General features: G+C 35.9%; 1 protein-coding gene across 9 annotated transcripts; it reads left to right on the forward strand.

The window, feature by feature from the left end:
• Positions 1-1,740: 1,740 nt before the first annotated feature.
• LOC114477775 (DENN domain-containing protein 3-like) lies at positions 1,741-22,123 on the forward strand. Of its 9 annotated transcripts, none has more exons than XM_028470365.1 (28): positions 1,741-1,854; positions 5,253-5,338; positions 6,435-6,621; positions 8,553-8,642; positions 8,771-8,886; positions 9,227-9,351; positions 9,991-10,102; positions 10,206-10,325; positions 10,419-10,517; positions 10,711-10,830; positions 11,091-11,206; positions 11,305-11,460; positions 11,561-11,657; positions 11,742-11,845; positions 13,088-13,272; positions 13,347-13,506; positions 13,641-13,836; positions 13,922-14,090; positions 16,597-16,856; positions 16,924-17,094; positions 17,173-17,302; positions 17,795-17,890; positions 17,987-18,126; positions 19,369-19,529; positions 19,625-19,761; positions 20,675-20,793; positions 21,335-21,481; positions 21,564-22,123. In XM_028470365.1, exons 2-28 carry the CDS (start codon positions 5,255-5,257, stop codon positions 21,765-21,767), a joined length of 3,801 nt encoding a protein of 1,266 aa, XP_028326166.1. In that variant the 5' UTR covers positions 1,741-1,854; positions 5,253-5,254; the 3' UTR covers positions 21,768-22,123. The 9 variants fall into 9 exon arrangements, 7 of the variants coding, with proteins under 7 accessions (XP_028326166.1, XP_028326168.1, XP_028326169.1 ...); XM_028470367.1 differs by having other exon boundaries at positions 21,335-21,472; XM_028470368.1 differs by having other exon boundaries at positions 17,182-17,302.
• The last annotated feature ends 377 nt before the right edge of the window (positions 22,124-22,500 follow it).

The following is a 22,500-nucleotide window of genomic DNA, read 5'->3' on the forward strand; positions in this document are numbered from 1 at the left end:
TTTGAGGCACTGTTAAGAAAATATTATCAAACACAAAGACCTTCACTGTTAAATATGAGTTCCTGTTTACCTTTTTTTTTTTTTTTTTTTAAAGCAAACCCTTGTCATGTTGTAAATAAACTGAATTGTGCCACCTTTAGGTCAAAAGCAGTTGTTACAATGTAGTAGCAGTGGTTGTATAGTTTATACTTTATATTTTAGCTATAGATATAATTTGTTTCTAACATAGCAGTACATACATTTTTAGTTTTATTTCAACAACTTTTACATGATACATATTTGATATTTCTGTCCCAATGAATTGACAATTCCTTGTAGCAGTGAGGGATGCCTGTCACTGTTTTACTGTTACTCTGTGTTTTTTCTGCTGCTTTTGATGTCTTTGAAGTAATGTTAATAAAACCATTTGTCTTCAAGACTGCAACATACATTACTATGATAGTTTAACACGTATTTTTTTAACTTCAATGTTACTTTAAGTTTAGTGATAAGTTCAACTTGTGATTTTGCATTATCACACGTACTAAACTCACTAAATTGTTATAACATTAAATTATATTTCTAGATAACAAATAGGCCAAGTCACACTTTACAGTGTGTGTGGATATAATATTTATTGATGACACAGAACATTTTCATTTAGGTACAGACACAAAGCCAAAAACCACTCAGGATTGCTGTAAACTGTTGACTGTTGCTCTAAACCAGTGTTTTTCAACCTTGGGGTCGCCTGAAATGTCTAATAAATAAATCTATTTGTTTATTAATTATTATTCTGATTTAAAATATTATTCTTTACCACGCACAATCTCAAACAAAAGTATTCTGAGCTGTTGCATCTTGTCACTTTGTGCATTTATCCGATATTAAAAAAAAAAAAACATGATAAAAAATTACTTCTATAAAAGACAGAATGTCTATGGGGTCGCCAGAAAATTGTGATATAAAAATGGGGTCACGACCTGGAAAATTTGTGTCTTTATTATTCAGAATCAGAAATGTTTTATTTGCCAAGTACAGTTTTTAAGACAGCGCAAGGAATTTGACTTGGGAGTCGGTGCACGGAACAAAACAAAAAAAAAAAGCCAGCAATAATAATAATAATAATAAATATAAAGGATGAGGGATAAATAAAGGATAAATAAAGAATAAATGATAAATAAATATAATAATATATATATATATATATATATATATATATATATATATATATATATATATATATATATATATATATATATATATATATATATATATATATATATATGCAGCAGGTAATATTGTCTTCATAGAGGTGGTGATCGAGGGTTAAGGGTGGGTGGGTCAGTGGGTGGCTGAATTAAAAAAAAATCAATTAAAAAAGTTTATTTCAATCAAAAATAAACACGTTAAATCAAAGAGGAAAACAGGAAAACAAGTGTTCAAATGCAATTATCAGGGTCTTGATTTTTATTTATTTTTTTGCATTAGAACACGTTTTTTCTTAGAAATTTTTATTTTTGATTGAAATAAACTTTTTTTAATGATTTTTTTTTATTTTATTTTTTTTATTTATTTATTTATTTGATTGAATAATAAAGACACAAATCTACCTCCATAGAACCACTGCGCTTTAAACCTTCAGATACCACAGCACACCTTATGGGGGCTGAGGTTAGCAGTCCCTGCCTCGTGGGTCATTGACGTATTTGTAGTGAAATGGTGACCAACAGGTCAGCGATAGCATATTAAAGGCGGCACATCAAAGCAACAGGAAGCAGGGTGTCATGGGAACTGTTGGGACTGAAGGCTGTTCATTCATTTCTCCGCTGTGTCCGTACGGCGTCATGAGAGCACACCGAGTTTGAGACAGAAGTAAGTGAAGTGAAATGAAAGGAAATGTAAGTCATTTGCACATGTATGTCGCTATCGATTGACTTCATCCCAAAAGCAATGCATTTAAACTGAACACCGTAGTTACAACTAAAATGTCGCATTTCAATTGCTGACCATTTTTACTAATGACACCGCTACTGTAATCAAGTCTGTGGTGAAAAGTGTTTGTGAGTCAGCCAACAGTGGAACTAGAAGTGTTAACTTCTTATCCCCAGTTTGAGCTGCTTTTCATCGCTTCCTGCAAAGGTGACGCGTTCGTGGTCACCAGTTGAAATGGACACCAGTGGAACCGTAACAGCAGAGTTATTTTGTGTCACTTTCTGAACAGATTCAGTAAAACGGGATGTTTTTGCTAAAAATGGTGAAATAGCAACACCATGGGGCAATTTACATCTGTTCAAAACACTGATTAGATTCTTTGTATTCAGTATTTTTGACGTGATTTAATGTTGGATTTAAGTGGAAGTAATGGATTACAAGTACTCACATTGCTGTAATTGAGTAACTTTTATGGGTACTTGTACTTTTTTGAGTGTATTTCTAAATCAGTAATTTTACTTGTACTTAAGTGTGTGTTTTTAAAAAAAAAAAAAAAAAAAAAAAAAAAGTGAAGTAATCCATTACATTTCTACACCCAATCGTTACTGAGTAAATTATTATTATTATTATTATTATTGTTATTTTTGTGATTATGTTTTTATTTCCGTTTTGAACATCATCCATATGTTCTTAGTCATGCCATTTCTGAACAATTCATAGCTACTTTCTTCGGTTCAGGTTGGACTTTCTACCTATTATACCACATGGTACATTTAGAGTTCATAAATGTAACTATACTTAGAGCCTGACATTTTCATTTTTTTTTTTTTCATTTTTTTTTTAAACTGAATTCATTGGTGTTGTACAATTATTATTTTTTTTATTTTTATAAAATATTTTGATTAACCTTTCATTTTATACAGATGCCTTTATGTGGAAAATAAATTCAGTTCTAGTTGTGCATCATTTTGTCACTTAAATATCTCCATATCCATAGTTGAGTATTTACTTAATTCTGATAGGAATATGGCAATATCACAACAACAACAAAAACAATATACTACCACTAAATAGCTTATTATGTGTGGTCAAAATAAAGAAAGACAGTTCCCATAAATGTATTTTCAGCAGCATAGCCAAAAGAGCCACAGCACAAAAACAGTTTTACAATTTTATAAGTGCTATCACCAATTTTGGGGGAAAAAACACAGAAAATGACACATTAGGAGTAGAATGCTGATGCACGATCTGAGGCCGACATCGGTGAGACGTATGTGTGCTATCTGGGTAGGATATATCAGTGCTCTTTACACCTCTGTTTAATGTGTAGCAGTACTGGAAAAAGCAGTTTTTATGTAGAAACCTGATGGGTGACATTCCTTAGAGTCACTGGCATCAGCATTAGGCTGTGTAAAGCCTTTAGTTTGAACTGCAGAGCAGAGCAGAAAATGTGTCAATAAATACATAAATACATTATTGAAGATATACTGTATGTGTTGCTCATTCTGCTCTGCTTCCAAACTTTGCAGTGAAGCTAATAAAACTAAATGATTATAATAAGGAGCATCCTGTGTCATGCTGTTAGCTCATTAAGTGCCAGCCATTTTCATAATTTCTACCTCCTCAGTGCCATCCGTTTTAGAGCATTTTGACTGATTTTTAAAGACCCATAGAATATTTTGTACTATGACATATTATTTTTGTTTCGAGCTTGTTTCATTCTTCTGTAATCAGCAGTTGAATAGAAGCAAGTTTCACACAAATCGCCAGTTTGTGACAAAAAGCTGTGAAAAACGACTTTTTCTGAAAAAACCTATTTATTATAATTTTTTTTGCTTTAGGGACACCTCAATATTGGTTTCCTTTTAAAAAACTACAAAAACAACACTGAGACCGGGCTTTTGATGGCAAAATTATTATTATTTTGCTATCTAGGTCAGAATTGAATGGTTTGCTTACTGTATTTTGGCCGTCCTCCAAGTCTCTCCCCCCGTCATTCTCCACACACGCAACTTCCTCTTCCTCCCGGACATGCCGAGTGTCACCACTTGCCCCTTTTTTTTTGATCGTTTTTTCTCATCAACGCGACACTCTCAATAGTCCACTCAGGTTCCACACAAGCTCTGGTCGAGTGTGAGCTGCTGGGAACTTCAGCATCAACTCCCGTAGCACCATTTTCTGTCTCGTAAACTCCTTTCCGCTCCCTCTGAGCTCTGCCCATCATGGGTGAGCTCTCATCCAACGGTGCGCTGCTACCACCTACATGTCACCAGTTGGTCACTACATCATGGTTCAAGTTAGATATTCACTGGAGAGTTTCGTCACACCGTCTCCTAGCAAACCCCAGCCGAAAAACACAATGGCACTCCACGTTACTAAACCAATTTTCGTCTATAGACGTGAATGGCACTCAATGAGTTAATGCTGCTGAACTCATTTTGAAACGTTTCAAGCATGTTTTAAAATGAATGATAATTGTTTCTTTCTTTCGTGTCTTTTACAGCCTACTAATTATTGACGCACTGCTGTTTATTGTCAAAGGCCATCCTTCTTTATCAGTCAGCAGTTTTATCCTTCACACTGTTATGCTAGGATTTGTAATGTGTTGTTACTGAGAACATTTGTATCCTATATGATCAGTCACGAGAATGACATTTTTCATCACGATAAAATAATGGGATCATTGTTGACATGATAATGGCCATGTCTTAGTTTAGTGTGCAACATGTTTCCATCTAAACTGATCGTGTTTAAGCAAAACCAGGGTCAAGTAAGGTTCAATACTGGTGTCAAATTTTTATTTAATTTATTTTTAATTATTCATCTGTATAATATGGAAGTCTATTCACGGCAGTAAAAAATCAAAACTAGGAAAAGTAAAATAACAATAAAAAAAATCGAAGTCATAATTATAGGAAATATATTTTATTATTATTATTTTACTTTTTTATTGCGCGATGTGTTTTTTTTTCTACTGATGGAAATGGGCTTCCATTATATAAATATAATTATGAGATAGTATCTCATAATTATGAGATACTATCTCATAATTATGACTTAGACTTTTTTTTAATTACTGTTTTACTTTTCCTCGTTTTATTCTTTTCTTCTTTAATGACGGGAATGGGCTTCCATAGTATAAATATACTTTTTTTTGTTTTTTTCTTCTTTTCCTTTATCTCCTACCACACACACACACACACTGACTTTGAACTTCATAAAACAGCACTGCCAGCACCTCCTATCACTATAAAGCACTCTGACATGTGGTTCCTTCTGTCTAGTCTGTCTTTGTTTCTCTAACAGGTGTTGATATATTTTGCTGTGTTTTGCTTCAGTAATGGCTGATTATCTGCCGCCTTCTCTGCTTGAAGCCTGTGTGGTGGTCGGAGCACCTAAAGAGAAACTTCAGGAAGTCTATCAGGTATGTGTCTTATTGTTCCAGCTTAACGCACATTTGTAATTTCCAAATGAAAACCTGAACAAATATTGTTCCCGATCCGATATTGATATCGGCTATCTGATATCGGTCCGATATCAGCCAGAAAACGAATATCGGAATTTATCGAACTGCATCTAAAATTTCTAATATATATTGTATTAGGGGTCGACTGATATGGGATTTTTAAAGGTCGGTGCAGATACATATTTTAAAAAAAAAAAAAAAAAAAAAAATTCGGCCGATATACTTTTTTTTTTTTTTTAAAGCACATTGATTATGAAAGACAATTGAAACACTCGTATGATATAAATGCATATATTAGAAATTATATTAAATACACCAATAGAACTCTTAACATGAATTATTATATTATATTATATCCTTATCCTATTATATTGGTTTTTTTTTTATTTGTAAGTCTATTGGTTTTACCTCTCCCATGCACATGCTATTATTATTACCTTTTATTTTGTTGTATATTCATACATCCGAATGGATGTTTTTTTCCTTTAATGGCTACTCTAAAGTGCTAAATAAAATAATAAATTAAAAAAAATCAATTTTGAAAAAAGTCCATATATTGACCTATATATTATATTATATGTATTCAATTGTAGAATACTGTAGATATTATGTTGAAGGTTAAAATGTATGTAACCTATTGGTTAATAATAAATGGGTCAGTTTTTCTCATACCTACTGTTGTTGACTATTGTTCTCTGTTTGAGTCACATGAGCAAGCCTTTTCTAACATTCCACACTACAAAATAAGTAATAAAAGTATGTATGATTCGTGCTGATATTGTATCGGATCAATATCGGTAACAGCCAATTGGCAAAGGTGCAATATCGGTATCGTATCGGAAGTGAAAAAGTTGAATTGGGACTTCCCTCATATTTAATATTTGATCTTGTTTTCGTTCGGAATAAATGTGACCCTCTAAATATTATAGATAAGCTTAAAAGTGGCCATCAATGATATGTGGGAAAAAATCTGTATTTGTCAAACCAAGAAAATAGGAGCTAAGATTCCACTCCTTTGACCCTGATAATCCTGGCACTGTGTCTGTTTCTGAAGGCCTTTAAAAGCACTGGAACTCAGGAGCATCTGTTGTTGGAACCAGAGGTGCTTCATGTCCTGGAGCCTCCCTTTGTCAGCAAACCACAATCTGAATGGGACCAACTCAGGTCACATGGGAAGAAAGCGCGCTCCATCCGCAGAAGAAGGAGACAACGGCTCCCAGCGGCCACGACTTCCAGTCAAGGTCCATCATACACAACACCCACCTCCCATCTTTCAGATCACTTCTCAAAACTCACCTGTTTAACTCATCCTTTAACATTTAACCACCCACTCATACAGGCTGTTATCATACCTTTTCTTTACTGATATTCTTTCTTTTTTCTGATTTATGTTTCTTTGTTTTAATCACTGTATTTGCTGTTGTGGTTTTTAACCTGTAAAGTTTCCTTGAGTCTCTTGAAAAGCACATTTAAATATTATTATTTTATTTTTTTGACACCGTCTTTCATACTAACCTCAGCACATCAAAGCTTGGAAGTTCCTGGAATTAAGTAAAAGGAGTACATTTTTCATAATTTTTTCTTGTTTCTTTTTTGTTTGTTTTTACAATTTACCATTGGTCACTCTTTATTTGGAGTTTTAGACGTAAGGCTGACATCTCGCTGTCATTTTAATGACGTGACCTGTCATTAGCATGAATAAGGTGTCATGAAGGCTGTCATTAAAGTTCGTGTAAAGCAGAAATACATTTGTGCTATGAGTGTATCACACCACAGAAACATGTGTCATTGACCACTGAGCCAAATTTGAAAGATGAAAAAAATCACTAAGTTTATAAAATTTGGTCTCAAAATCATGTTAAAACAAGCACTTCTTTCTGCTCTTAAACACTGGGGGTGTGTCAGTTAGCGCACTTAGCGGTGCCGGAACCACGCCCACGCGTGGGAAGGAAGGCACCGCCTCCGTGTATTAACCCTGACCCTATGGGAGAGAGCATTGTGAAAGACCAAAAAAAAATTCAAAAATGCTCGAATCAGGCCAAACAAGGTGTCAGCAAATAGGTCTTCTCCATCTGAATATGTGCCCGCTAGAGGCAAAAAACAAAATCGCGGTGTATAAACGCGCTCATGTCATGGAAAATGTGGCACCAGAGGATGCGTTTTATTCCCTCGAGTCTGAATATGTGGTTTGTTTTTTTAATAAGGGAGCAAATTGCACCCACTGGAGCCCGCAGAAGTTTGGTGTGCTTCAGCAGCAGGGTCGGGTTTATGCTAATGAGGGCTCCGTTACGTAACTCAGCCCTGATTTCTGACCCGCCCATTAAATCCTGAATACAGAAATTGGAATCAGATTTTGAAGCCTAGCTCCACAATGAAATTATATATGATTGAATGACTACATTTTGCTCAGAATTCTGTGAAAAACAACTATAGAGCATAATGATGGAATGAATGAGTGATAATACACATTTTAAAGAAACAGTATTTAATGCCTCCTGAATAGATTAATTTGTATAGTTTTTATCATTTCTGGTTATTTCCCTCCTGATGTGGGACCAAGACTGACGCTTATATTTTTAGTCCATGTTCTAATCAAGATCATTTCTATTATCATTTTGTGGGTTTTTGTGTATTTTATTGTTTGTTGTCTGTTATTTTTATTATTCAGTTTATTTTTCTCTTATATTGTTTGTTTTTGTTGTCATTTTTGTGTGTTAGTATTATTTGAATTATTATTTCTCAGAGTGTGTGTTTTTGGTGTCGTTTTGTATGTTTCTGTTATTTTTGTGTATTTTGTAGTGATCTTTTGTATTTTTCTCTCATTTAGAGTGTCTTTGTTGTCATTTTGTGCATTTTGTTGTTTTGTGAGTTGCTGGTAATATTCAGTGTGATTATCATTTTTTAACAAAAAATAAACATTAAACCCCATATTTTTAATGCTTCCATTTGTTAATTTTCCTCTCTCTCTCTCTCTCTCTCTCTCTCTTTCTCTCTCTCTCTCTCCATCTGTACCCTAACCCAAAAAAATGCCAACATAGCTCCAAAGGTGTCCTAATTTAGCGAACAACGCTTAACACTTGATTCCAGCCTTTATGACACCTTATTCATACTCATTACAGGTGTCTTGTCATAATAATGACAGCATAATGTCATCCTGTATGTATTTTTGCAGGAGAGGATGAGGCAGAGGGAACAGAAAGTGAAAATATTAGCGTGCCAAAAGATATCGACCTCATGGCTTTACCACAGCTCTGCTTCCCTGGTAAATTTGATCTGTTTATTACACAAACAGAACAAATTTGTGATTTTTGACTTCACTTCCAAAGATCTCCTCTGTTTGTTGTGATAATAACACGGAACTAATGGTAATATTTGTGTGTTTCTGATCAGGCGGCCTGTTAGTAACCACTGAACGCAAGGAGGAGCAGTTTCATTTCCTGGTTTTTACAGATGTCTTTGGTAACAAGAGCCATGGAGTTGTAATGCAGTGTTACCGGCCCATCTGGGTACAAAGTACATAAAATCCTCACCATGCTTTACTACCATGATTCTACTTTGATGACGTCAACATAATTAAAATGTAGGCTTTTAAAGTATTAAACAGTGTCAGTGTCAGCTGAGTCCGGTGCAATGTACACCTCGGACAACCTTGAACACGCACACATATTAGAAAATCAGTTTTGTCAGACTTCGTCAGCTCTTTCCCTGAAAACCCACAAGATTCACCACCTCCACATGTCTCTGTGGCCCAAAGTTTACCAACCCACACACAAAAAAATCCAACAATCTATCCTGTAAAAGCTGTACTTTCAAACTAAATTGTTTTTGGATTGTGTCTTTTCACAGGAATGGACCTCTTTCTATAAGAAAGGTGCTGAATCCTCCCACCTCGCTAAACTTTTCTCCGCCTACAGTTTCTGTGTCATTTCCAAGTATCCGTACTTCAATGTACTGAAAGACTGCCTGTCATGGTGAGTGACGTGTGTTGAACAGCGTTTGGCAGTAAAATAAGAAATACTACTTGTAACACGCATTTAATTATTAAATTATCTATAAAAGTGAATTTGGCCAAAACAACCTAGAAATTATGAAAGTAATGTTTAACCTTTATACTTTAGTCACTCTAACTCTTCCTGTAGTTCCAGCGAGATTCATTTATTGTTATTGAACATTATGTTAAATTAAGGTTCTGTTTATTCAGACAAGGTTTTTCAGGAAATTTTCATTTCCTGACATGTTTCGACTGTCAACTGTTAGTCTTCATCAGAGAAGTTCTGCTGATGGCCTTTGATGGTTCCTTTGAAGTTTCACTTGACTTCCATGTCATTAATTTTGTTTTCTTTTTGAACAGTATGTTAAGTTGAGGTTTTGTTTATTCAGCCAAGGTTTTTCAGGATTTTTTTAAAAAGAAGACAAAATGAATCTCGCTGTATTACATGGAAGTCAAGTGAAACTTCAAAGGAACCATGAAAGGCGATCAGCAGAACTCCTCTGACGAATCTTGGATGTTGACAGTCGAAACATGTCAGGAGATTAAAAAAAAAAAATCCTGAAAAACCTTGTCTGAATAAATAAAAGCTCAACTCTAACTCTTCCTGTTTATCTGCAAGTCTTTTGATCCAGCTGAGAACTTGTCGACACTCAGACTTGGAGGAGAAAGTAAAGGCGTTTGCAGCCAAGCTGACCCTTGTTCCTGTTCCACCTCCTGGACAACTACATTTGGTGTGTGTGTGTATATTTCTTTTAATAATTTTAAGATATAGAAGTTATTTCTGTTGCTCAAAAGAGAATTTTAGATTGATGTTGTTTTGTGCCGTTTTTCCAGATGTTTAATTTACATCCCCTTAACATCACATTGCCCTCCAGAGAGGATAAGCACAGCCCAGCTGTAGATTTTGATCTACATCTGCCTTTTCTTTGCTTCAGACCACAGCAACTGCTACAGGTGGCACGCACACGCACAGCTTTTGTGTTTGTTAAACCAACAGAGATTCAGAAAAAAGTTAAATAAAATGAAAACCTCTCTCCTCCTCTGTAGGTGCTTTCTTGTCTTCTGCAGGAACAGCGAGTTGTGTTTTTCTCTGCTGACTGGTCCACACTCACACTGGTATCTGAGAGTTTCTTATTTTTTCTGCAGGTCAGTTTAAAGTCAGGAAGGTTTGTCTGTTTTTTTTTTTACATTTATCTGAATTTTCTTTCTTTATTTATTATTATTGCTTTTATAAATCACCTAAAAATATTTCATCCATCTCTCACATACTACTGTTAATCAGTTTATTCAGTTTTTTTCTCTTGGATATAGAAACGTGTTTCTTTGATGCTATTTGCAGCCTCTTTCATGGCAGCAGCCATATGTTCCTGTTCTGGCCAGAGGGATGCTGGACTTTTTAATGGCCCCTACTGCTTTTATTATGGGCTGCCATCTTAGCCATTATGCAGAGGTTGCTGCTGTAAGTAAACATGGATTTAAATAAACATTTATTTTTGCATTGTTCACTTAATTAGACATTTCATAATAAATGTTGGGCACTGTCGTCCTAAAAGAGACAAAGTGTGGAAAGTTTTTCAAAATTTTATTTATTTATTTATGTATTTTATTCTGCTTTTTAAATTTAATTTAATTTAATTTTATATTAATTTAATTTAATGGCTCATTATAATGTTTCTACGTGGTTGTATTGTTCTTGTTCTTTTTTTACTGTTATTTCAGGAAACTGATGATCTGATCATGGTTAACATTGATAATGGAACTGTCTCCACTTCTTTATCCGATACTGTTGACACACCTGACATTCCTCCTGCTGCTGCACGCTGTTTTATTCAGAGGTATTTATTTATCAGTGTTGACAGAGTCAAGAGATCAATGTTCATTGAAACTATGAAAGCGTCATTTGTATTTACAGTATTTGCATGTACTCCTGCAGGTGCCAGTCCCTGCAGCTGCATTTTGACGTGAGTCAGTGCCACCAAGCGAGCTGCACTGACATCAATGAGCAGCGAGAGCAGAGACGAGTCTGGAAACTAAACCTCCATCACAATATTCAAATTATTACTCTAGAATTGATCGTCAATATTTTCAGGTAATATATTATGTGTTAATATTCCACTACAGACCAACAAAGCCACGTTAATGCTGTTTTATTTGCGTGTTTTTGTCTGAATGTGTTTAACATTCACCAGGGATGTGAGCAGTCATCTAAACTATGAACATAGAGTGTTTCACAGCGATGAGTTCTTGAAATCCAGAGAGCCATCTGATCAATTGTTTTATAAAAAGGTATGAGTTTGATGAGCATAAAGCTGGCCATTAGGGCAGGTTCTTGGTCATGGAAAGGATGAGATGCTCTTGTTTGTGTTGCAGGTTTTAGAGACACACACCTTCCACTCTTTCCTGAAAGATCGACTAAACCAAAAAATGGATGCGTTTGCTCGAATGGAGCTGAGCACTCGTTCTGAAATACACACGTATGTAAAGAACAATCTCAAAACTAAGCATGAAAATCAGATATTGAAACGTTATCAACAATCTATATCTATACAGCTACAGGGGTGGACTGGAGCAAAAATTCAGCCCTGGCATTTTCGGTCCCTTTTTACCTATTTTTCTTTGGCCATTTTGCTACTTCCTTTGTCCCATTTTTGCCCCCTTTTCAAAAATTTTGACATGTTTTTCAGAGTTTCATTTTGCCAATAAATATCCCTTTTTTCCTGTTTTTTTTGTCCATTTCTGCAAGTTCTTTTGACACTTTTAGTCAATTTTTGTCCTTTCTTTAACCATTTTTTGCCGCTTTTCATCCAAATAGTTACCTTTCCAATAAACACTCTTTGCTTCTTTTCTCCCACAATTTGCCTCTTTTTGTTGTTTTTGTTGCCCTTTTTCACTATTGTTTGCCACATTTTGCTCATTTAAGCTACTTCCCATTACATACCATATGTTTACAGTTTTTTGCCACTCGACTACTTTACGCCCATTTTAGTCACTTTTCACTCTTTTCTCACCATGTTTTTACCACTTTTGAACCATTTTTTGCCAGCTGTTATTGATTTTTTGTCACTTTACTACCATCGCCTTCCAATACGGAGCCTGCCCCCCCCGGACCGTGTTACGTGTTTTGCATTATCAGGTCTATCTCTGCTTGATTTTGTGTGAAAAGCAAGATTCAACTGCTCATCAGTCAGTCACTGTGCTGACCTTGAACAATTTAAAGATCCAAAGTTTAAAAGCATTTCTTTTTCTCATGCATGGCTACACAGCCACAATAAGATGAAAAATGAAGGAATAGAAAGAAAACCAAGTAAAACCAGTTCAAAAATACAAAGATTAGTCAAGCTTTAAGAATATGAATTATTATTATTATTATTATTATTATTATTATTATTATTATTATTATTATTATTATTATTATTATTATTATTATTATTATTATTAATAATAATAATAATATTACAATAAGAAGTCATATACACATTTACATGATGGCTTTACAAATGGAGTTTACAGTTAGTTCCAGTTTGTGCAAAATGACTTTGCATGGGACACTGTCATGTGATTATGAGATTAATGTATGCACGTATGTTAGAAATTAATTTCAGCCTTTGTGAAATCATGTTCTTTGCTGACAAACTGCTTTGTTTGTTTCAGACGAGGATACATTTTTGTGTTTCTCTCTAAATTTTACAACTTGCTTTCTTTTGTCCATGATTTAGAACGAGGACGATGGTTGAAGGCGCACGGAGGCCCACCATGCAGGAGTTCCAGGCCAGGGAAAAGAGCTCCATTCCAGAAAACAAGCTGAGCAAGAGACTGGGGATGAGCCTTCCAAACTTGGGAGATGCACATGCTATCAGTGCTAGAAGATGCACAATGCCAACCCAACACATCCCTGTTCCTGGTAATAACACAGGATGACTGAATGATTCTCTGCTTGACATTTCATGTCTTTCTTCCTCTCTTTTTTACCCCCAGCACTGATAGTTCCTCCAAAACCTGTGAAGGTGTTCAAGCTTCCAGACTTTCCAGCGTTTCATACTTTCCTTTCTGTGCAAGCATATTATTTTGAGCTCATCCAGCAGCTCGGTAAAGCTGTTTTCTCTGCTCAAAATGAAAACTCTGCACTTCTGGCCAGGTATTGTGTTTTTTGTATTCTTTTTCAATTTCTTAAAACAACTTTGTTTGACATTGATAACTGGACTTTCACATTAAAAACAAAAATGTATCAGGATCAGAAAAAAAGTCATACTAAAGTATTCCCCTTCTCAGATTCTACTACTTGCGTGGTTTGATCAACACGTTGTGCTCCAGACGGCTCGATGCTCTGAGTGATTTTCAGAGCCTCTGTAAATCCGACACCACCATCTTCCCTACTCAGCTGGTCTCCTGTCTCGTGGACTCGCTAAAGAACGAAGAGAGACAGCAAGCACAGAAGCGTCCGGAACTTAAGAGACTTCTCTTCAGCGTCAGTTTGCCTTGGACACTGTTGTCCATGTGTGATACCTTGCAAAAAACAAATCTTGATTACAGTGTTTATTCTCCATCATCAGGTAAAGACAGATAATGAGAAGCCTTTGGTGGAGCAGGACAACGTTGTCAAAAAATTCAAACTTCCATGCAAGCGTTTGGATAAGGACGAGTTTGTGCGTTGCATTCAAGAATGGGGGATCGTGAAAGATGTGGTGACTATACATCGCTTGTTTGATGCACTTTCTGATGGTTAGTAAAGTCTGGAACGTTGAGGTATAAAAGACATTTTTATTATAAAACAAGGTTTTCCACTGTCATGTTTAAAAATGTATTCAGTGTTTTTTTTCTGTAGTTTTTTTTGATTGTTTCTACTTGCCTATAAGCAAAGATGTAAAGAGTGCTGATATATTCTACTCAAGTACAAGTAAGTCATACATAAAATACTAAAGTAAAAAGTAGCTCAAATTAAATAGTGCTCACCCCCCCACGTTTATTTTTGGTAATACATCTTGCCACAATTTTCCATGCATACAGTAAACATATAAACTACAAAAAGAAGAGATTAAATCTACCACAATTGGAACTTAATTTAATTTCCACAAAGGCATCTGTATAAAATCAAAGGTTTGTCGAAATCTAAAATTATTTTTTTCAATAAAACAACACCAATGAATTCAATTCAAAAATAAAATAATTCTCAGGCTATAAGTATAGATACATCTACTGTATGAACTCTAAAACTGATGTTTTACGTTTAATCTGATTGGTCGGCTATGTTGTGATGCATTTGATTGTTGTCTGGTAGTTTCACAATGTCTGTTGATCATTTTAAAACTAAAAAAATAAAGATTTGCTAAGTAAACGTTGGGTGTAGAAATGTAACAAATTGCTTCTTTTAAAGCGTACTTAAGTACAAGTAACATTACTGATTTAGAAATAGTACTCATAAAAGCAACCGATATCAGTAGCGTGAGTACTTGTAATCCGTTACTTTTACCTCTGCCTATACGTAACAAAATATGTCATCTAACTGTTAATGTGAAAAGAACTATCATTAATTCCAGAGAAAATAGAAAATAGAACATTAACTCTGAGGTGTACATCAGTTATTGACTACGAGCTGTGGTTTCTCTAAGAGAAATACTAGATAAATGCAGTTAGTGTGTGATAGAAATGAAAGCACTGCTGGATATACTGTATATTTACTTCTTAGACATAAACAACCTGAATCAATGATCATGTTGGTGTGACATTTGCTTTAGTTTCCTTGCAGATGTGTGTTAAATTAGACATTCCTCTAGAAACACATGATGACCTACATACTGCTGTGCAGAGGTGGCTAAAGTACTAGTCTTCAATACTCAAGTAAAAGTATAGATACTTTAATAAAAAAGGACTCTGGTAAAAGTAAAATTATTGAAGTTGCTCCCTTACTTGAGTAAAAGTAAATGCTAATAAATGTACTTAAGTAAAAAGTAAAACAAATGTCCCTTCAATAATAAGACGGGTATTAAACAAGCAAATTCCATATCTTTTATTCTTTTAAGAACTTGTAGAATACTGGTACATGGAAACAAGTTAAATCTGTTACCTTTGAACATCTGGAGAATTTAGCACTCATAATAACATTTGTAAATAAAATATGTCAAGAAAAAAAAGTCCAAATGCTCAATAAAACCCACTGCAGCTTTGATTTTAACATTTTTAAGAACTTGTAGAATACTGGTACATGGAAATGAATTAAATCTGTTACCCCTTTATGAACACCTGGAGAATTTAGCACTTATTTTACATAACATGTAAATAAAATGTCTCCGCAGTTGTTAATTTGCGTCTTTTTACGTTGTGACGTCATCTTCAAAGGTCGTAAAAGTAACAAGTTCATTTTGAAAATGTAAGGAGTAGGTAGGGTTCCTGCCGCCGATCCTTAAAAAGTGTTAAAAGGCGATAAATTCATGAATCTAAAAATAAGGCCTTAATTGTCATTAAAATGTCTTAAATCAATGTTTCAAAAGTCTTACATTTTAACACAACACAAGTATGATTTAAGGATTGTAATTAGTGTCACATTTCAAAATAAATGGTAACATTCGTAAACAACATGGGAAATGATGTATTTAATGAAAATTGCCTGTTCAACAAAGATTTTTCTTAATGGCTTTTCTCAATGATTTTTATTTTTTGTATTTTTGTTGTTTTATGGCTATTTTTGAAGTCATCTTGTGTTTTTGGAGTTATTTTGATTACTTGTCTGTTTTTTGTGTATTATACTGTCATTTTGTGTGTTTACTTTGGGGGCTGCCAGTTGCAGTGTTTTTTCCAGTTGCAGATGTGCAACTGGAAAAAACACTAGAAAAAAAAAATAACCTTACCCTAACCCTATGTAATTGAGTGGCATTTTTTTTTCCTCATTTAGGTTTACTGTGAAGTTGGTCTTACATTTAATTTCAAATGACACTAGAAAGTCTTAAAAAGTCTTGAATTTAATTTGACTAAAGCTGTTGGATCCCTGGTAGAAAGTAGAGGTATTTGTTATTAAAAGTAAGGAGTAAAAGTAAAAAGTCGACAAAAAAAGATATACTCAAATAAAGTACAGATACCCAAAAAAAACAACTTAAGTTCAGTAAAGTATCTGCACTTTGTTACTTGTCACCTCTGCTGCTATGACATCATTTGAACCCTATGTGTGTTTGTATTTCTGTTATCATCGCTTTTCTCTTCGTTATCCACATACAAATCTCCTCTTTTGCCTTAGACCAACCAAAGCGAGTAAGTCCTGACCTTTTCAGAGACTTCTACACATATTGGAAGGAAACCGAATCCACAGCACAAGATGTTTACCTTCCTTCTGAGGTCATTGAGCACCTGGATGGCAGCGAATGTGTTTACAAGCTGTCCTGTTGTGTCAAGACCTCTCACGGTGTAGGAAAACTCGCCATGACGCAGAAACGCTTGTTTTTGCTCACCGAGGGACGAGCGAGCTTCCTTGAAATCACCAAGTTCAGAAACATACAGGTAGGAATGTTTTCAGCTGTGTTTCCTGCATGTGTAATTGTATTAACGGCTTCTCTCCTCTGTGCAGGAAGTGAGAACTGCATCATCGCCGTTTCTCCTCGTTCGGATTCCCTCCCTTCGTATACAGACATCTGGTCCACTTGAGCTGTTTGAAGCCAACCTGAAGGCTGAGGCTGAACTCTGGTGCCTGATGGTAAAAGAAATGTGGGCTGGACGCAGGATGGCCGACCAACACAAGGTAGAGCAAAGTCTATTCAAGGGACTCGATACATGATCCTGTACTGTTGTTGGTGGTTTGATGTTTCACTTCCTGTAGGATCCTCAGTACATGACTCAGGCTCTGACCAACGCCCTGCTAATGGATGCTGTTGTGGGCTGCGTGCACACTCAGAAGTCTATCTCTGCAGCCTCCAAGTTGGCTTATTTTGACGAATTTCAGCATGAAAGTAAGAGCTGACACAATGGATATACTTTCCTTTTTGATCAAATGTAATTTTAAACAAATCTGACTGATTTGTTTAAAATCACCCTAGCTCCTTCTCTTCTGTCTAATTAAACACTGTCTTTTGTTGCCATCCAACGTCTGTACTTCAGTTCCAGGGGGTCATACTGACCGCTCTCTCTGCTTATGCCTCTCCATGTAGCTCATGGACATGCAAATCGGAGCTCCTTTTGCTTCGGTTTTCCACGCAGCTGCTGGAAGAGCCTTCCTACCAAATCTGCGATCGTTTCCATTTGTATAGGGGTCTATAGGACGAAGGAGGGACTTAAACACATTAATGTATATGAATGACCACCGGCAGTAGACTAATTAGGCATTATTTTGCATTTAAAAAAAATCATACATAAACATAGATTTCTCAGAAACTCCGGATATCAGCTTTAGGTGATCCTGACTGAACTCAATTTATTCCTCCATGATCTTTGTATCTGACTAGTGCTGATGATTGTGCCAAATACACTAAAGCACAGGATCAACCCTTCCCAGGAGCTGCCTGAACCAGAAACAGTGCATGCCCTGCTTTACACACCAGGTACGGGTCAGAGCGCCATAACCCCTACTCACATTCCCTATTATCCTATAAAGTTGGTGAAACTCACTCACTCTCACTCACTTTCCTTCTTTTCAGGTCAGTTGAGTAACAATGACTCTAAAGGGGACACTAACCCAAAGCTGTGGGTGGCCCTCGGCCGGGGCCGGGTGGTTGTGTATGATGCAGCTAGCTGGTCAATGTTGCAGCATCGCATCCAGGTCGGAGATGCACAAGTGGTGAGAGAAAGACGAGCTGCGCTTTGTTCCGTTCAGGATAATGTTTTCTTTTAATTGGCTTTGTAAGTGAATTCTAAATCAGTTAATAGCTTTGTGTATTGATTATTAACACTCCACTTTGAGTTATTACATCATCACCTTGGAGTAGACTCTATCAACAACCTCTGCACTAATTATCCAACCATGTATCAAAGTGTTGTTTAATTCTCCCACTGGGGTTGGGGTCAATTATAATTGTAATTGCAAAATTGGTATTTAATTGCAATTATGATGTAATTATAATTGTAATTGTAATTAAAAGAAATATTTTGCTGTTGTAATCATAACGGAATTGTAATTGAGTTCAGATAATTTACTTTGTAATTGTAATTCTATAAAATACTGTAATTTACACTGTAATTGAACACAAACCTGGAGAACATGTTACAGCTCTTTGGCTTACACATGCAGTATGTAGTTAACAAATATAGAAATATTATAATGCATATCAAGTTTACCTGTCAGTTCTCTTGAGGATCATTTTACCATTTAATAATCATACTATATAAATCTAGGGATATAGTCACAGAAAAAAGGCTCAGACGCCCACACCAAAAAATATTAATACCAATATTTTCATTGATTAAGAAGCCGAGCAAGGTGACCAAGAGATGAGAAACAAATTTGATGATAGATAATTTTGTTTAGTGTATTTTACAGCTGATTTAGGACATGAGTCAAAACCGATCTGTTATCATAAGAGATGCTAACAAAAAGCTAACACAAGAGGAAAGTTATATTTTATGGGTTTATTTATTAAAGGCTCAGTAATTGTGATTAATTGAATTTGAACTTTAGTAATTGAGAACATGATTGTACCGTAATTGACTTTCATGGGGAAAAAATAATTGTAATTGTAATCGTAATTGGAAAAAATGGCGGTCAGTGTAATTGTAATTGAGTTGTAATTGAATAGTGCTAATTGAAGACGTAATTGCAATTTCACAATGTAATTGACCACAACCCTGTAGAATTCAGCCCTGTTGTAACCCTGTGATCCAAACTACAAAGCTGCAGCCATGGCTTCATGCAAGGCTGAACTGTAGATATTTATGTTGCATGTTTTATTGATCAGTTAAATAAAACGTGTTAAAAATCTGATCATTCATCTATTATTGTGTATTTACAGACATTTAAACAGGTGAGCTTGATAATGTTGAGTGTGCTGTGTGATAGAATTAAGCCCATCCACCTTGTGTGCAGAACTGCATGATGGGATTGATCCAGAAGCAGGTCTGGATTGGTTCTCAGGACTCTATAATCTATATCATCGACACAAACAGCATGTTCTGCAACAAACAGCTGACTGACCACCGACATGAGGTGACCGGGCTGGTTGTGGACACTGATGACCAACACAGCAGGTGAGCCAAAGAATAGTTTCTGCATTAGAAAGAAAATCGAGTCATTTGACCCGAGAAATCTATAACATGTGAAGTGTTTTTTTCCATTCTTTCAGTCAGCAGGTGTTTTCCTGCAGCTACGATGGGACCATCCTGCAATGGGACTCATCCAGTCTCACCGTGAAGCGTCAGTTCAGCCTCAGATGTGATAGTCTCTTGTCCTTACAAATCCAAAACGGCTTTTTGTGGTGCCGTAAGTAGACACTGTACTCTGCTTTCATAATCATACTCTTTTTTTTTTTTTTTTTTTTACTGTAAAGACCTGTAGTCAGTATGCTGTCCCTCAAGGTTGCTTTCTTGTCACTACTACAAATGCAGTCCATAGCTGCGTCCCAATACCCACACTACGCCCTACAGACTCCCACAAAGGGCGCACTTGGTTTAAGTGCACTTTGGATGTAAAGCGTGTAAGGGAACAAATGTGCTGAAAGGGTAGAATTGGGACAGTTTGCAGTTCCGTCATCCACCTGAGTCAGGACGTCATCAATCGTGACGGTTACTGTCACGATTGACAGTTACCGAATCAGCCATTTCATGTGTTTTATATTTTCACTATTACAAGGATTTGGGGAAATGTACAGAACATAACTACATGTACCAAAGCCCTAAAAAAAAATATTTTAATATAATACATATTACAGAAATGAAATAATTGATACCTTATTTACACTTGAAAATACTTTTTTTTTTTCCTTTTTTTTTTTTTTTTGCCATTTTTGCTGCCAACGGGATTTACTGTGAGTTTGTTCGCTATCAATTTCTTTTTTTAAACTGGAACATCCCACAGCAAAAAGACTTATGGGAAATTCCTTTCATCAAAGTCCGCTTGCATGCACGCTTCACACAGGTGTGAAGGGCACATAGTGGGCGGAGCTAAAGCACACTCTATACAATTGGAACACCCTATGCACTCGCACTCGAGGAGCACAAGTGTGGGTATTGGGACACATTCTATATCTTAGCGAATATCCTTAAAACAAACACCCTGAATAAACCAACATCCTTTTTTATTTCTAAGTATGAACAGACCCTGTCACACAGGGGTCTATATGTATATGTATATGTATATGTATATGTATATGTACGTATATGATCTGTAAATGCAGACTGTGGAGACAGCATTGTGGAACTGAAAAAGAATGGGACAACACAGAAAAGAGTTGAATTTCCCAGTGGCCCACAGAGCACCGTCAGTAGCTTCAGCAGCTTCGTGGTTATACCAGAGGTGATTATTCTGTTGATAATCAACTAGTCTAGTCCATTTCTGTTTTAGAACGTCAGCCCTTGGTTCTATTTGAAGTGTTAATGAAAAAATCTTAAATCTTAAAAAAAAAAATCTTGTTTTACATGATGCTAGCTGAGACCAGTTATTCTGTACCTGCAATGCTTAATGTGTCAATCTTTGTACAATTTGAAAGAATCTTGTCGCTCAATTTGAAGTGCAGTTTCTTTTTCTGTTTGTTTTTTCTTTTAAATCTTCATAATTTGGAAAAATGTATTTAAGCAATTTCAAGCAAATGATGAATAACAACATTTGACATCACATGCAGTTACATACAGCTACTGTATATGACCAAATTACTATAGTCTGAAATGAAAAAAATCACCACTGAAAAATTCCCCCCAAATTAAGGCCTGTAAATAAATGAACAGAATGTTTTAATTTTTTTTTACAAAGAGAATTGTGAAAATTCAGCAACCTTTATTCTTGTGCAGTGTTTTTGCACTTGGAATGAAGGAGTTCTCATGTGTTACGCTTGTTGCAGAGAGGGCAGCTGTGGACAGGCTGTGCAGATTCATCTGAGCTCTGTCTTTGGAACACAAACGACCTCAAGCAGCCATTGTCGAGAGTTTCTCTGCCGATCAGTGCAGGAGTCACCTGTATGTTACGAGTCAAGGACCAGGTGAGCCAGGTGAAATCACATCTGGAAAAATGTTAGTTTCCTTTTGACACATCAATTCTAACTTTCCAAACCTTCCTCTCACATTTCTCAGATTTGGTTGGGCTGCTGTGGGCGGAGTGTTGTTGGGAGTCAGAGGAGCCAAGTGGTGGTGGTGGACCCTGAAAGCCTCATGGTGTCAAAGGTGATGCAGGCTCATTCTGACAAGATCCAAAGCCTCTGCTCTGCTGAGGATCGTTACGTCCTGAGCGGCTCGGCATGCCGTGAAGGGAAAATTGCCATCTGGAAGGTTGAATAAAACACTATGAAAGTAAGGATTTGTCTTCAGGTTAATACAGGTGGAGTAAAAAGTGAGAGAAGAAGAAAATATGAGCTGTGGGAGTGCAGATATAGTCAGTCCTGTTTATGTTCATACCTGTCGATAATGAGTGCACTTTTCTCACAAATATTAAATCAACTCAAACACCAATGATGAATGCACCTGTCATATTTAAGACCTGCTACCTCTGCACAAGGTGTGACGATGTATTTGTGCCCTCTTGATGCTTTGATCATTCAAAATAAATGTGACAATTTTTGTAATTTTAGACAAAAATTAAGAATCTAAGTTTAATAATTAAAGGTTGAAATAAAGTTTCCAGCTACTGTTACTAATTGTGTGTCTTCTGTGCATTGTTACAACTTAAAAGTTGAAGCTCGGTGGGACAGGTTTTTTTGGTGTTGCCCTTTTCATTTGATTTTTTTTTTTTAATTTGTTTATCACTCAATCAATTCACTTGTTTAGAATTCTGCTGGAGACTTGTAGAAGATTTCCTCTAAGGCTTTATTTTTAAACCCTGAAGCAAGCGTTCAGATGAATAACAAACTTAACTGTTCTTGGGCTCCAACTACCACAGGGACCACATGGGCTTTGACTTTAGGTTCCACATCCAGTTGTTCTTGAAGCCTTTAATTTAGCACTTTTTACACTTTCTGCTGATGTGGCAGTCGGCAGGTATTGGCACATCTATGACTACTGCCCTCTGCTGGTT

The sequence above is a fragment of the Gouania willdenowi genome, chromosome 16 (genome assembly GCF_900634775.1).
Source record: "Gouania willdenowi chromosome 16, fGouWil2.1, whole genome shotgun sequence".
Lineage (NCBI taxonomy): Eukaryota > Metazoa > Chordata > Actinopteri > Blenniiformes > Gobiesocidae > Gouania > Gouania willdenowi.